This window comes from Mytilus galloprovincialis, chromosome 1 (genome assembly GCF_965363235.1).
Source record: "Mytilus galloprovincialis chromosome 1, xbMytGall1.hap1.1, whole genome shotgun sequence".
Classification (NCBI taxonomy): domain Eukaryota; kingdom Metazoa; phylum Mollusca; class Bivalvia; order Mytilida; family Mytilidae; genus Mytilus; species Mytilus galloprovincialis.
In genome coordinates this window covers 126,840,478-126,854,992 of record NC_134838.1, presented here as the reverse complement: position 1 = coordinate 126,854,992, position 14,515 = coordinate 126,840,478, and the positions used below count along the sequence as shown (strand labels likewise).

General features: G+C 34.2%; 1 protein-coding gene across 1 annotated transcript; it reads left to right on the top strand.

Moving 5' to 3' along the window:
• The first annotated feature begins 2,260 nt into the window (after positions 1-2,260).
• On the top strand, positions 2,261-14,302 carry LOC143058102 (protein irg-1-like). Its single transcript, XM_076231568.1, has 4 exons — positions 2,261-2,417; positions 6,701-7,046; positions 7,394-7,545; positions 13,945-14,302. Exons 2-4 carry the CDS (start codon positions 6,701-6,703, stop codon positions 14,167-14,169), a joined length of 723 nt encoding a protein of 240 aa, XP_076087683.1. The 5' UTR covers positions 2,261-2,417; the 3' UTR covers positions 14,170-14,302.
• The last annotated feature ends 213 nt before the right edge of the window (positions 14,303-14,515 follow it).

The window sequence follows — 14,515 nt, the reverse complement described above, 5'->3', positions numbered from 1 at the left end:
AACTTGGAAACATGAGTTGAAGTTTTTTTCATGGAAAAAAAACCCGGATAAAGCTATGAAGAAGATGATCCCATTTTTCCATATCTCAAAAACCTTTGTTAATAAGCAAAATGATTATAACTTGAGGCCAACGGTGAAGGTCGTATGTATCTGCCATTGTTAAACAGGAGACGAACTCATTGTATACTAAGGTAAAATGTCAATCTCAAATGAAGGTCACAGTTATATGCATGTAGGCACCATGTCGATCTAGTATGGCAGGGGTCATCGTATTCCTATCACATTAACATGTTCTGATCCTGATTTATGTTTGAAACTAAACGGTAGGTACCAATTGGTATTCATCTTCATAGTATGTTGTCCGAAATTGCTTCGATGTATGACGGCCATTGTTACGACATCCTGTGGTCGCAGAACATCGTGGCTTTCACTCACATATCCTTAGTCTATGCAAAAAAATATGAGAAATCCTTCTAATATAAAAAAAAAGAAGATGTGGTATGGTTGCCAATGAGACAACTCTCCACAAGAGACCAACTGACACAGATATTAACAACTATAGGTCATCATACGGCCTTCAACAATAAACAAAGCCCATGCTACATAGTCAGCTATAAAAGACCCCGAAATGACGAACGTAAAACAATTCAAACGAGAAAACTTGCTGAAAAGAACAAAAATTGAACGAAAAACAAGTTATAACACATCAACAAACGACGATTACTGGCTCCTGACTTGGTACAGGCACATACATACAGAATATGGCGGGGTTAAACCTGTTAGCGGGATCCCAACCCTCCCCTAACTTGGGACAGGGGTGTTACAGTAAAACTTCAGAACGAACTATACAAATCAGTTGAAAAAAGGCACTCATCTGATCGATACAAATAGAAAAACATATAACAGAAACACAGAGTGGACGTGGCCAGGTACTTGTATATCCCAACAACGAAAAGACACCAAGTACTTATAGTACTTATATGAAGGGGGGGCAATAGGGGGTCCATTAACATGTTAACAACACCTCGATTTTGACAAAAAAAGTTTAAAAAAAATGCAAAAATGCTGATAACAGTTAACAAAGTGGGTTGAAAACAGTTAACAGCTTAAATTGATCTCAGATAACAGTTAACAACACCTTGAAAAGGGCCATAACAGGTTAACACAAAAAGGTATTGCCCCCCCCCCCCCCTTTATATGACATTACTCGCAGTTACATTGTACTGACAGCTAGTTCAAAGCCACTCACAACTAATAACAAAAATCATGCATTTAAGACTTAATTATCAATCAGTGCACATCCAACATCCAATGAATTAAAACTAAATTCCTCCATTCAGGGAGACAAGGCTTTTGTAATGTCTATATAGTATCTATCAACAGTTTGTTTCTTATGCGGTTATGATTTTTCGGCAGTTATATTGGTTTGTGAATTTGTTTCGGAAGTCGCTGGACTCGGTAAGAGCTGGTAGACAAAGGCGTTATTGAAAAGGATGTATGAGGGTGTGTGGAACTGTTATAAAATAAATTGTAATGATTTCAGATAATTGTATTTGAAGGTAAAATATCCCTGTGATAAAATAATATATAAATGTACGAATGAATTAAAATATTGTATAATAACTCGTGAGGTTATGTAAAAAAAATCTCCAGTATAAACATTGGAGTTAAATATTGGAATTAAATCTGGTTGACTTTTCGACAAAATCTGTTGAAGGAAAATAATGCATGCAATAAATGTTTCAAATATTCATCGAAGAATGCATTTCGTGACGACAAGCTCCTTTCTTCGCATTATGTGGGGGTGGGGGTGTTACTTTAAAAAATCTATAAATGAACTATATAATATCGTTTGTCAAAAATTATACACATATTGGATACTGACACAATTCCACATGATATGTTTCTAATGATGACATGTGATCTAATTCATTATTAAAAAAAAAAATCAGCTACACTTTCTACCATTTTTAAAGCAACTCTTTTAAATACATCCCCTAAAAATCTAAAAAAAAATAATAAAAAAAATACCACCCAACCCAAAAATAAAAACAAACAAAAAGACAAAATAAAAAACAAAAGAACACAAAAACAAAAGCAAAGCAAAGCAAAGCAAAGCTGTGCATATCTTGGAAAATAAAAGATATTTCGCATAATTCTTAATGTCAACGGTCGTCCTTCTTTTTAATTCACTTTTGTAGTTACACATACTTGTAATCGACAGTAAAATATCATACATTTACTCATATCTGATAATCGAGATCTGATTATCGGAACCTGATAGTTTCACACGACGTGTTGTTTTTAGCTTCCATCATGAGACGTTCTTGAAGTCATAAAATCGGTTCCACTCCCCTTTCTAAAACTCCCCTTCACAGCATCGTGCATGAGAACGAAAGGACAAAACTACTACAAAGGTAAGACCGAATTTAATTTAAAATTGAAAGGTCATACATCATTATGACATTGTAAAGATTGATTTAAAAATAAAACATTCCTTCCAGATTATTTCCAGCGGTCAAACACCAGTTTTAAAGCACCTATTACAAATCTCAAAAATGTCATTCATCATTACTGAAGACTGAAGTTGACATGTGTATATTGACCACGTGTTATTTTGTATGCTCAAAACTGATCTCTCCAGGGGGAGGGGAAGCACAGGCATTTTAAGTACCGGGGGGGGGGGGGTGGGTTGCTACCTCAATACTTAATTGATGGGTGTTGCCGCTGGGGTTCTGTTACCCCACCCTAAGTTATCATATAATTTAGATTTTAAAAATGAATACCTATGTAATGCGTAAGTAAAATGTAACTTTTGCCAGCGACACGTCCTGTCACCTTGTATGTAGGAAGTTCCCTCCCCCTGGGGAGATGTATCTTGTAGCAGGTCTTCAGTTTCATTTGTATGAACCATGACATAGGTTATTATGGCACAGGAACAACGACAGCGGACAAGATTCGTTGTGGTCGGAGATTGTTGATCATTGTTGGTACTACTACTTTAAGACTCTGCACGTTTAAAACCTCTATATTTAAAGAGAGAAAAAAAGATGAAAAGAAGAAGACTATTTCTTGGCACTTAGATTTTTTCAGAGTATTTCAGAAGAACCATTAGAGACCATTAGAATTTATGACATTCATGCTTCATTTCATCATGATTTAAAGACTGTTTATAATAAAATAGATATTAATTTATGCAGTCAGCAGTGTATAAAAAAGCTTTGCAACCACGCTTATTTTATTGCTGTATATTGAGATTTTCAGCGGGGTCCTTTGTTAAAAGAAACATGCAAGTGTCTACCCGCTTTGTTTTGTTTGAAGTTCGTCATGAAGAAGACCAAACTACAAAATTATACCGTGGACAAGATCAAAATTAACGGTTGTTGGTAATGTCCAAATAATTATGACACCTAGGAACCAGGATATATATAAAAAGATCGATACACTTCAGCAGTTTGATTACAATAATGGAAGCACTTGAATGTTTATGATATATGTTATGTAGCATTTGTTTATGCCCACCTACGATAGTAGAGGGGCATTATGTTTTCTAGTCTGTGCGTCCGTTCGTCCGTCGTTCCGTTCGTTCGTTCGTTCGTTCGTTCGTTCGTCCCACTTCAGGTTAAAGTTTTTGGTCAAGTTAGTTTTTGATGAAGTTAAGCTTAATCTACTTAAACTTAGTACACATATATGAACTTTCTAAAGGAGTAGGTCCGGTAAGTACCGATTTTGGCCTCAAATTTCAGGTTCGTCTAACGAAAGATTTTTGAAACTTTTTAAACACTTTAGTAGATATAGGTGTGGTGTGAGTGCCATGAGACAACTCTCCATCCAAATAACAATTTAAAAAAAGTAAACCATTATAGGTCAATGTACGGCATTCAACACGGAGCCTTGGCTCACACCGAACAACAAGCTATAAAGGGCCCCAAAATTTCTAGTGTAAAACCATGCAAACGGGAAAATGTCTATTTCAATTGATGTGAAAGATTTAAATTGATTTAGTTATTAAAAACGCTCCGATTCAAGCTTAAATATGAAAAATCTATCAAATATGCCAAATAACGTCACTTTTCAGATGTTTTTTGCCAAAAATGAAAGTGGCCGCATCCGTGTTCATCCTCAACATTTATATATGTTATGTATTATCATCAAATACAACTTGCATTTCAATATTATGAATGAACACAAATGCGGTCACTTTCATTTAAGACGGAAACCGTCTAAAATTTAACTAAAATGCTTAAATTGTGAAGATTTCAGTAATTTAGCATGACTTAATGATGCTAGTATCCGATATATGTGCATTGTATTGTCAAAATCAGCCCATATTTATGTAGCAGAAATATTCTACTTTCCAAATGTCAAATTAGCGTTTTTATCCAAATTTCACGGTCCACTGAACATAGAAAATGATAGTGCAAGTGCGGCATCCGTGTACTATGGACACATTCTTGTTTTGTATTAACATTATACCGTAAAGTTGTCTTTAAATTATTATAAACGAATTATGTCATCAATGAAATATATTAACTTAGACAATAATCAATCAGCCGTGACAAAAGCAGAGATTTAGCGTTGTGATCATAGCACTGGCACGTGTCTCAGAATTTGTTTTCCTTATAGGACACAATGAATATTACACAAGGTCGCGAATTCCGTTATATACCGATTTCTCGGTAGTCAACCCCTATAAAACTTGTTATGCCGTAAATCTTAATTGATTTATCTAAACAATGGTGTATAAAACGAGTACCTTAATTATGTCAAACGTAATTATTGTGTCTAAAGTCGAGAAATCGGCATATAACTCAAATCGTCCATAATTCTTTACTCGTGAACGCGTCTTTCTTTTTCATTGCTCCGCCCGGACTCTGTACCATGATATGTCAATTACTGACAATCAACAGAAGCCGGTACCAGTGTATTGTACTTTCTGAATTTTATTGTAAAATGTTAGAGGCGGATTTAGGGGGGGGGGGCAGGGGGCCCCCCTTTTTGTGAAATAATTTAGTTGCTTTTATAGAGAATCATTGAAGCGTGACTGGAGTGGGCCCACTCTTAGGTCAGTCAGTGGGCCCCCACTTATGTAAATTTCTGGATCCGCCACTGAATGTAAACGGATAGTAGCTACGATTTTCATTAATTTTTTTTTAATCTACATTCCGGATTTGTACAAATAGTTTAGTAAGTATGATTAACACTATTTCAACGTTTAAAACCTGAATTATTTTTTGTCTTCTAGACAATAATTCGATGTTAAGCCAACCCTTATTCATATGACCTATGTTGACCTTAACTCCATAGTTCCCAATGCGCAATCGCACATTGTGCCTCGAAGGGAAAACTGTCGAACGGAGGAATGTTATCGCGGAAATGGAATATGAATTTACAGTTTTTGCGAGAAAAGAAACAAAAATGAGGTTCAGACAAGTTATTGTAAATTGAAAATAAAAAAAACGTCGATGAGATCGGTCATTAAAATTACTTAAAACACCTGTCACACAGGCAAAGTAAAACAGAAGTAGCCGACGGTTTACGTAATGTATACATTTCTAAAATGTTCCAGATCACATGAAAATAAATCGCGTCGGACGTGTTCATTATTGTCCAAAATGTGTTTATAAATTAGCGGTAAGTGATCTCCCACCTTAGAAGAAATTAGAAATCAAATTCCTACAATTTAATATTATTCTTCAAGTGTATCCTTCACGAAGGCCCCGATTCAACACACGAACACGTGTATACATCTATTTATATCTTGGTTATCTCACTCGCTGTGTCGACAAAGTTCGGAAAGTAAACCCGATGCGCAACACGATATGAATTATCAATTTTAAACACTTCTGTAGTTTATGAAAACATTCTAGCGATCTTATTGCTTATTTTTAGTACATATCTTTTATTTTAGCAGCTTTAAAATTTTGACAAAATCGTAGCTACTATAAAGACGTATATCAAGAATCCGAAAACATGACATCTGAAGTAATATTAAAAACGGAGTCGCCTTGCAATTAAAATATTGATGGTAAAAGAGCAAATCAATCTGGACTATTGGTCAATGGCAATCAATCAAACAATTCAATATATCATGTACACTGTAACACCAGCAAGAGACCACGAATTTTGACTTGGATATACAAATATGGTCTAGTGGACGTTTCCATAAAGGGCCGAAGTGAAAGTCATTTCAGTAGGTGTATGGGATGCATGATAAATGTTTTACTTTCCATTTTGTCTATGACACATGTGTTATAGTAGTCTCAGATTTTGTAAATAGTTAAGTCCTGTCGGAGAGGGGCAAATTGAGTCCCCCTCTTTTTTCGTGTCTTTAAAGAAATCCTTGCAACAATTTTTTGAGGGTCGGTCAGAAGACCATTGCTATAAAACATTTCTCCTCTATTCTAAAACACTACCATTTTACCTGACGACTTTCTTATTTCCCGGCCTTTATCTATGTTTAAAAAATTGATTATACGTTGCTCTCATCTCCCTCTTGGATATGCATGTTACATGTCGAAAAATTGTTTTCAATAAGGGATAGCTACGGCCTATCAGTTAATTGTTTCAAGTGTGAATAGTGTCAATCACCCTACACAGAACATAAGACGTAATGTCTCCTCTCAGACTAAACGGTTAGTCGTTCTTTCAATCTAAAATCTATATATAATTTATTAGTATAAAATACTTCAATTTGCAGATGACAGCATATACAGACAAACGACGTAATAACAGACTCCAGACTGGTGGATATAACGCGTATATGTTTCCTGGTTGTTATGGTAACTGGGGTTACTCTAATATGAACTGGGGATACAGAGACTGGGACCGATGGAGTTCTTCACCAACTTACAATAAACGTACAGGAAGTGGACACAAATCAGTCATGAACAAACCACGTGGGGACTTTGGGCACAAAGAAACAGATAGCTTTGTGTATTTCTTTAGACAAAGTTCGCCATTTAGTCAATGGTATCCATCAGAGTTCTCAGTTGATGGTCGCAAATTTAATTGTGCAGAACAATACATGATGTTTAGAAAAGCCAGTAAGTATGTGAATTTTCGTCCTTGGTTTATAACAATTGAATGTATTCTATTAATTTTTCCTGCAGCTATCCCATTTATATTCTTATTTTCCTATGAATATTGATATACTTTATGCTTCTTATAGGCCATGTTATTACTAGTAGAAGGTAAACGAATGATTGTATTTGATACCAATATGTGAACTGTCTGACATGATTTGGCTCAAGCTGAATGAATGGTTCAAAATTTTTAAACATATGCTGTTGCTCTGGTTGCTTCCTTGACAAAGTCATTTCTGAAAAAAAAACCGATTGATTGGCTTCTGAAAAAAAAGAAAAATGATGAACAATATAAACTTTTGTTTTAGAAATACTGAAATGTGACTGGATATCTGAAGCAATAATGTCAGAAAAGAATCCTGCAGAACAGAAAAGACTTGGAAGGTTAATTCCAAAGTTTGATCAGAAGTTATGGGATTCTGTACGTGAGGAAATTGTGAAGAGCGCCACCATGGCCAAGGTGAGTAATTCTACAAGTTGTGGGATTCTGTAATTGAAAAATAGTAAAGAGCGCCACTATGTCTAAGGTAAGTTATTCCAAAAGCTGTGAGGTTCTGCACATGAGGAAATGATAAAGAGCGCCTCCATGGCCACGATGAATTATTCCAGAAGTTGTGGGTCTCTGTACATGAAGACCTATAGTAAAGAACGCCACAATCATGCATGGCCAATGTAAGTTATTTAAGGAGTTGTGGGGTTCTGTACCTGCACACCTGTTGCATTCTGCATAAAAGGAAACTGAAAAGAACACCAACAAAGTCACGGTAAGTTATTCCAGAAGTTGTTGGCTTCTGTACGTGATGAAATGGTATAGAGCGCCAACATGGCCTGGGCTTCTGTACTGCAGACCTATAGTAAAGAGCGCCACTTTGTAGGGAAAATTATTCCTGAGGTTGTGGGATTCTACGTGCGCAGACCTATAGTTATGTGCGCCACCATGTGTAAGGTAAATTAATTCGAGGTTGTAGATTTTGCACGTGATGAAATAATGAAGAATGCCACCTTTGCTAAGGTATTTTGTTGGATTCTACATTTGAGGAAATAGTTAAGAGCGGCCACCACGGCCAAGATAAAGTATTCTAGATATATTGGAATTCCCTTCATGGAAAGAAAATAAAAGATGTCACCATTTGTAAGGCAATTTATTTCAGAAATGTTTAGAATACTGTACGTGAAGATGTATAGAGAGGGTAGTCAGACATTATAAGATTCCCTACGTTTTAATACGTCCGTTTACAGGACGTATTATGGTTTACCTATGTCCATCCGTCGTCAACATGATTCACAATAAATCAAAATCGCTTTAATCAATTATCATGAAACTGGGGAATTGTTTATATCTATTGACGTAAGCTTCCTTAAAAAAAATCATATTTTAGATTTCACGTGTCCGAGTTACGGGATTATTTTCATTAAAAAAGGGGAGGGGGGAGGGGGGGGGGGGGCGATTTTCCAGTTTTCGATGACATAGAAGTTGTGGAACTTTATTCGTTGAAATAGTGACGAGTGTATCGTAGGCTCATGGTGCAGCTGTTTATTCTTTTATTCTTTTATACATAATGCATAAATCAGGCCATTTGAATTGTTTTACATTTGTCATTTCGATTCCATCATCTTCAGACTCTAAATAGTTGTTGCAAGTGGCACTATCACCACACAGGTGGTTGAGAAGTTAAGTGCATTTGGAAATTGAACGCTTGAGTGCGGTACTAATCGAATAGGTCCGAGTACACAGTTATCGTCCTTTGATTTTCGTTGTCCACGAATATAGTCCTTAGTGTGGACAGTGTGTTACTTGCCAATTTTTGTTATACCCCTTCCAAATTTATTTCTCCATGTTTTATGCCTCATATAGCAAGTTGGGGGGTGAAATGACACTGTAAAAAAATTTGGGTCATAAATATTAATGTAAAGTAGTGATTAGGTCCAGCTGAAAAAGGTCAGAAATTAGCACTTCGGAAGCTGTCAAAAGATTTCAAGACCACCTTAACACGAAATTGTCCATATTTTGAGTTAGAGCTGATGAAGTTTTCTATAATTTTGATATAATTTGTCCCAAAAGTAGTACAACACACTGTAAAAATATTATTGAGAAAGCGCAGGTGGGATTTTTTAAATTTTCATTTATTGTCTAAAAGAAATGCACTACGAAATAACTGTGTACTCGGACCTAAGAGGTGAAATCAAGAAATATAGAATCTGTACTTTGGCAACTTCCCTGAATGATTTGATGGTGTCAATTTGTCAATTAGCATAAAACTAAAGGATTTAAACTTTTATTTGATAGAATTTCTGCAAAAATGACCAATTTTGGCATTATATGGTCAAAATAAGCATTTCATAGCTTTTTCAATTTTGATGCATAAGTGGCATTCTGACTTTCTATCTGACATGTTTTCATGTGTCAATTTTTGTGTTTCTATGCTTTAATCCAGTTTTATTACTCATGTGTGAACTCTGAATTTACAGAAAAGAAGATTATCTCAGACAATATGAGCAAAATGTGTTGTATAAATGACCCTCGCCTAACGCCCTGTTTGGATCAAGTTAAATGTGAGGAGCATGGCACATAAAAGTTGAAGTCCATAATAAAGACCTCACTAAATTTGTATAAAAAGCACTTAACAATGTCTTTTGTACCTGTTTCATTTCACATAATATCTTTCTTTACTTCTGTAGTAAAGCATGGGGTTCAAATATAAGCCTGTTGAGACTAAAATTGCATGCAAGTTTTTCACTAAAAAGTGAAAAATCTTTGTATCAGACCATACTGTCTGCTAAAAAAGTTGAATGTAAGAGCCTTTTTGTGCTCAGATTTATTGTATCATGTCACCTGAGTATAGAAATGATAGAAAAGACACAAATTTTTATTTCCTATAGCTTCAATATGCATTTTTTAATGTAAATATGTGCTACGGCCTAAATTGACCCTAAATTATTTTTAGTCTTACTTGGCCTAAGACCCTTTTAAACTAATATGATATGTTATTTGTAAGTTTTCTTTCCATTTAAAGTACATTAAATACATATGTAAGGATTATTTATATTCAAAAAGCTTCACAAATTTAAAATTGCTGGAAAATATTACATCTTCATGTAAGGCCCCCCTTCATTGGAAAACCTCCATTTTTAGGCACAGGCTCATATAAATTTGACTTTTGAATAATTATGCTAAGTCTGATATATCAAATGAGTACTCTATTGCTTTAAATACATGATATATTATATATTAAGGCATTTTAAAAGTATTTTTTTGCAATATTTAAATTTTAAAAGCCCCAAATGTTGATAGTTGAAATTTCTCAATTTTAACGTCTAAATTTAACACGCAAAGTTGAATATAGAATTAATCATATTGTCTATAATATATATCCTATTGCTATGAAACTTTGTAAGCAGTCTTATAATATATTACGCTTTAGTCATACCAAGTTTTATTAAGATTGGTCAACTTATTCTATCCTAAGAGGTGAAATCAAGAAATATAGAATCTGTACTTTGGCAACTTCCCTGAATGATTTGATGGTGTCAATTTGTCAATTAGCATAAAACTAAAGGATTTAAACTTTTATTTGATAGAATTTCTGCAAAAATGACCAATTTTGGCATTATATGGTCAAAATAAGCATTTCATAGCTTTTTCAATTTTGATGCATAAGTGGCATTCTGACTTTCTATCTGACATGTTTTCATGTGTCAATTTTTGTGTTTCTATGCTTTAATCCAGTTTTATTACTCATGTGTGAACTCTGAATTTACAGAAAAGAAGATTATCTCAGACAATATGAGCAAAATGTGTTGTATAAATGACCCTCGCCTAACGCCCTGTTTGGATCAAGTTAAATGTGAGGAGCATGGCACATAAAAGTTGAAGTCCATAATAAAGACCTCACTAAATTTGTATAAAAAGCACTTAACAATGTCTTTTGTACCTGTTTCATTTCACATAATATCTTTCTTTACTTCTGTAGTAAAGCATGGGGTTCAAATATAAGCCTGTTGAGACTAAAATTGCATGCAAGTTTTTCACTAAAAAGTGAAAAATCTTTGTATCAGACCATACTGTCTGCTAAAAAAGTTGAATGTAAGAGCCTTTTTGTGCTCAGATTTATTGTATCATGTCACCTGAGTATAGAAATGATAGAAAAGACACAAATTTTTATTTCCTATAGCTTCAATATGCATTTTTTAATGTAAATATGTGCTACGGCCTAAATTGACCCTAAATTATTTTTAGTCTTACTTGGCCTAAGACCCTTTTAAACTAATATGATATGTTATTTGTAAGTTTTCTTTCCATTTAAAGTACATTAAATACATATGTAAGGATTATTTATATTCAAAAAGCTTCACAAATTTAAAATTGCTGGAAAATATTACATCTTCATGTAAGGCCCCCCTTCATTGGAAAACCTCCATTTTTAGGCACAGGCTCATATAAATTTGACTTTTGAATAATTATGCTAAGTCTGATATATCAAATGAGTACTCTATTGCTTTAAATACATGATATATTATATATTAAGGCATTTTAAAAGTATTTTTTTGCAATATTTAAATTTTAAAAGCCCCAAATGTTGATAGTTGAAATTTCTCAATTTTAACGTCTAAATTTAACACGCAAAGTTGAATATAGAATTAATCATATTGTCTATAATATATATCCTATTGCTATGAAACTTTGTAAGCAGTCTTATAATATATTACGCTTTAGTCATACCAAGTTTTATTAAGATTGGTCAACTTATTCTATCCTATTAGGTCCGAGTACACAGTTATCGTCCTTTGATTTTCGTTGTCCACGAATATAGTCCTTAGTGTGGACAGTGTGTTACTTGCCAATTTTTGTTATACCCCTTCCAAATTTATTTCTCCATGTTTTATGCCTCATATAGCAAGTTGGGGGGTGAAATGACACTGTAAAAAAATTTGGGTCATAAATATTAATGTAAAGTAGTGATTAGGTCCAGCTGAAAAAGGTCAGAAATTAGCACTTCGGAAGCTGTCAAAAGATTTCAAGACCACCTTAACACGAAATTGTCCATATTTTGAGTTAGAGCTGATGAAGTTTTCTATAATTTTGATATAATTTGTCCCAAAAGTAGTACAACACACTGTAAAAATATTATTGAGAAAGCGCAGGTGGGATTTTTTTAATTTTCATTTATTGTCTAAAAGAAATGCACTACGAAATAACTGTGTACTCGGACCAATAGCTCTGGACACAATTGTACAATTTGTTTTCTTGATTTTGAATGATGTGTCAGCTTTCTGACGATCTGCTGAAATAATATCTGTGTGATGTCTTCTAACATGGCTCCTGTTTAGCTCACCTGGTCCAAAGCCACAGTGTAATCTGTATCCATCGTCTGTCGTCGTCCGTTGATTTTAAAATAATCTCTGAAACTACTCGGACAAATGGAATAAAAGTTGGCCACCATCACAATTGGGTTCTCAAATTGGAAATTTACATCATATTATCCCTCCTTTTAACCAACCTGGTCGACATTGCTGAAAATAGAACACAGAAGTAAATGCAAGTGTTGTCTAACATCTTAAAAGCTGTTATAGATAATGGAAATCTGACATAAAAGATATGCTAAGGATGTCAAGATCTACAACAAAATTAATAAATCAGATGGGGAATAAACTGGCTAATCCATGTCTTGTATACAGATGACTTTTGATCTGAAGTTTTCATCCGACATATGTCCGTCTCTATTGTCGTTGTCAGAATATAAAAACTTATCACTGTAACCATGAAAGAAATACTTTTAAGAGTTTTTTTCTGCATTTTTATGTCGCTAGTTGTAGTGGTAATACGAAAACAACTCCAGAGTCAGGCTTGTTTTCTTCTAAGATGTAGTAAGTATTATGCATTCGTATTGATTTAATTGATCATAGGTCCATCACGCCGGTGTTAGCACCACATTTTTTTTATTTGGTATCTACCATCAGTCTGTCTTCAATCTGTTTAAGCTTTCTAAAAATCTTGTCTAAATACTTAGCTTGTTTACAGTTCAAAGGTGTGTAATATACATGGTAATTTACACCACATGATTCCGAAAAGAATATTCTTAGCTTTTGGATGGCGCAAGTGTTTGTACATTATGTATGACACTTATATCATTTAGCTGGTAAGGAAGTTTTGATTGAGGAAGCTTTTTAATTTTTTAAGTGTAAACGACAACTGCAGTTAAAAAATGCATGGAAAACTTCCTTCTCATGATGAAAAATATTTGACTGAACTCAATGACCTAAAAGTAAACTCGAGGTGACATATAAACAGTATATAGGCAAACAAACTGCAAAAGGGTTAATTTCCTAATTAGAATCATTCAAAACAACTTGCTAGCATGTAGATGTTTAGCTCACCTGGCCAAAAGAATCAAGTGAGCGTTTCTCACAGCGTCGTCCGGAAACTTACAAAAAGCTTCTACCAAACTACTGAGCTTTTAAATTAGGGTATATAGTTTTAAAAATGTGTCCGATGAGCGAGTTTCGACTATTGTTTGAAAACAGCAATGAATAGAAAAATGTTCCATTGGTGAGATCTACTTACTGTCCATTTATTACAATTTAACTGGTCATAAACGGAAAAATTAACCTGATATCGAGTGATTGCTGAGCGTAGGAGCCCCACACTCGTCTTTTTAAGTCTTTGTTTAGACCTGACTGGGGTCGAACCAACGAACATCACTAAAAAAGCACACTCACATGGGAACATTGAAGTAGCTGTGTTTTAGATGACTTTAGAATATTTCAAGGAAGCAACACAAACAAAATTGAATACTGTAGTACTAGCATACCAATTTGTAATAATTTCATAAATATGAATTGTACTTAATTATTTTTACAGTATTCCCAGAACAAGGAGTTAAAAGAACACCTGATTAAGACATACCCAAAGACTTTGGTATTGGCCAGTAGAAATGATAAGATTTGGGGAATAGGACTTCGATCAGATGACCCAGAGGCTCTAAACCAGGAAACATGGAAAGGAAAAAATCTACTGGGGAAAATACTGACAGAAGTGAGAGACGAGTTGTTAAAGGAAGCAGGATTCTTAGAAAGAATAGATTAACTCATCGATATGAACGTTTTTAGAAAGAATAGATTAAGTCATCCTCATGAACATCTTTTTCATTATTTTTTCAGTGAACTAATTTTGTAACATTCAAAGTTTATGAGATAATAAACTTGGACATATTTTGAAATAGGTATTTGAATTTAATCTATTTTGTATTTGAAATATAAAAATGTTTGAACAGTCAATACAACAGTATTTGATTTGTCTTGAAGCTTTCAGGTGAAAGTGTGAGTTAAATAGTATAAATGCAGTGTTAAAAGTTATTGAAATAATCACTGAACATCTACGCATGCTCCTTTAGTCAATGATGGTTTGTGTGTAAGAATTATCGTGATTATTT

Coding starts and splice junctions, on each gene's coding strand:
- LOC143058102 (XM_076231568.1), top strand. CDS start 6,701: ATGACAGCATATACAGACAAACGACGTAATAACAGACTCCAGACTGGT. Junction 7,047..7,393: donor CATGATGTTTAGAAAAGCCA/GTAAGTATGTGA, acceptor CTTTTGTTTTAG/AAATACTGAAATGTGACTGG. Junction 7,546..13,944: donor AGAGCGCCACCATGGCCAAG/GTGAGTAATTCT, acceptor TTATTTTTACAG/TATTCCCAGAACAAGGAGTT.